The sequence below is a fragment of the Cynoglossus semilaevis genome, chromosome W (assembly GCF_000523025.1).
Source record: "Cynoglossus semilaevis isolate Cse_v1.0 chromosome W, Cse_v1.0, whole genome shotgun sequence".
Lineage (NCBI taxonomy): Eukaryota > Metazoa > Chordata > Actinopteri > Pleuronectiformes > Cynoglossidae > Cynoglossus > Cynoglossus semilaevis.
Genome location: NC_024327.1, coordinates 13,745,659 through 13,747,865, shown reverse-complemented (window position 1 = coordinate 13,747,865; position 2,207 = coordinate 13,745,659). Strand labels below are relative to the sequence as shown.

General features: G+C 38.2%; 1 protein-coding gene across 1 annotated transcript in view; it reads right to left on the bottom strand.

The window, feature by feature from the left end:
- Window positions 1–1,977: 1,977 nt before the first annotated feature.
- LOC112486342 (uncharacterized) overlaps window positions 1,978–2,207 on the bottom strand; it is a 19,893-nt gene continuing 19,663 nt past the window's right edge. The window contains 1 exon segment of the mRNA XM_025052717.1: window positions 1,978–2,207. This exon segment is cut by the window's right edge and continues 148 nt beyond it. Coding sequence (XP_024908485.1) covers window positions 1,978–2,207 — 230 coding nt within the window.

Below are 2,207 nucleotides of genomic sequence, written 5' to 3'. Positions count from 1 at the left end.
TGAAAGATTAGTTCACAGTGAAAGATTAGTTCGCAGAGTAATTCGTTCGTAGTGAAAGATTAGTTCACAGTGAAAGATTAGTTCGCAGAGTAATTCGTTCGTAGTGAAAGATTAGTTCACAGTGAAAGATTAGTTCGCATAGAGTGATTTGTTCGCAGTGAGTGATTAGTTCACAGAAAGTGATTAGTTTGCAGAGAGTGTTTTGTGAGTGATTCGTGAGTTTAATATGAACAAATCTTTCATATGATTCGGGAGTCACGAGTCACAAATCTTTCATATGACCCAGGTGTCACGAGTCATATGAAAGATTTGTTCATTTTGAACAAATCACTCACGAACGACACATCACTACTAAATATGTTAAGGTACAATTGATGCAGTGGCGTATACATTTTTGTATTTAAGAGAGACACATGCTTATGTTTAGATTCACAGAAAAAAAAACAATAATTTTTCAGCAGAACAATGTCATACATACATTTTGAACCGAATTCAAAGGTGTGCACCAGTACGCGGTTCCCAAACTTTTTGGCCAAACCTCTGGTGACTCCAAAGACATTTTAGTAGCTGTCACGCACATTTACATGATCGGGGGCCATCAATCAAAATGTGCCAGTTCAGGTATTTGTATATGCTGCATTTTATTTGAACTATATTTATATTCATTTAAGTGAGAATATACAGTTGTTTAATATTGTGTGCTTTAAAGAATAATAATTAGTTGAAAAAGTATTTTTTATCAGAGAACCCTCTTTGAATTCAAGGCGATCCATTCGTGGGACCCCGACCCCAAGGTCTAAAAACATTGATGTAGGTGTTGGTGTGTGTGTACGAACGTGTGGCCAACCTGCTGCCTCTATTTAAAATGTCAATGACACCAAGAATGGTTTGAAGTGAAAACACTGAGAATTTTGTAGCATTAGGGTTCATTCCACTGTTTTCTTACCTCTTGGATGAACATATGCACAACGCACATATACTGACAAGTACTAGGTGGTGCAAACGCACATTCACTTGCCAATCTGACCAAATAAGTGCTGTTTTATTTATTTCCTTTTCTGTTTGTATTATCAGATGGCTTAGCACTGACTTTGCACCAGAGCATATAAAATATATTTTTATTAAAATGTACATTTGAACTACTAAAGTAGTTTTAGTTCAAACGTAAGTTTTAATACAAATATTTATTTGTGGAAATTTTATAAAACAGCAGTTTTAAACATGTGCTCTACATTTAAATAAATATATATATCTTTTTTTTCAATTCTGATCTATTTATACTCCTTCCCTGAAATGTCTGCAAATGTCATTGGTCATTGTCTGTTTCTACAGTTTACATCTATAGGTATTTATTGCGTAAATTTTCAGAATTATCAGAAAAGTCACAGAACAAAAAAAACTATAATTTTTGCACTGTTCTGTGACTGTTCTCATAAAAAAACACAGATGGTGCTACAGACAAACATTTGCCTCGGGCAACATTTCTGTCATTCTGTCTTTTTTCCTTTTAAACAATGTATCAAAGCCCAATGCAGAAATGCACTATTATTATTGCAGATACATGCTATGCTATGTTTCCAATCCTACAAATGATGTACAGAAATTAAAAAAAAATATTAAAAAATATTATTTTGTGATTAAGTCTATATATATATATAAGTCTTATAGCTTTTTACAATTGGGCCCCTTCCCCGGAAACCACGCCACTGGTCATATAGACATAGAACCTAACTTGTATCGACATTCTACCCTACCTTACTTTTAAATATGATTTAAACCAATAGTGTGGGTCATACTATGGGGGGCAGTGGTGGCTTAGTGTTTAAGGAAGCGTACTTGTGAGCTGCCAAGTTACCATTGAGGCGCTCTGACCGTCCCCACACACTGCTCCCCGGGCGCTTGAAGCTGCCCACTGTTCACTTTGGTGATGGGTTAAAAACAGAGGTCCCATTTGGTTGTGTGCAGTGGTGTGCTGTGTCACAATGACAAGTAGTTCACTTTCATACCTGTGGGCTTGGTGGCGGCGGTGGCGTTGGGCTGCGTCATAGCGATGCAAACTTCATCCTGTGGAAACTTGTCACAAGTGAGCATCTGCGGCCAAGGGAAGCCGAACGCCTCCATGATCGGGGTGCGCTCGCACAGCCAGCGGCAGGGGGAGATCGGCCGCTCCAGACCCACAGGCGCACATAGGCAGGCGGGGGAAAACC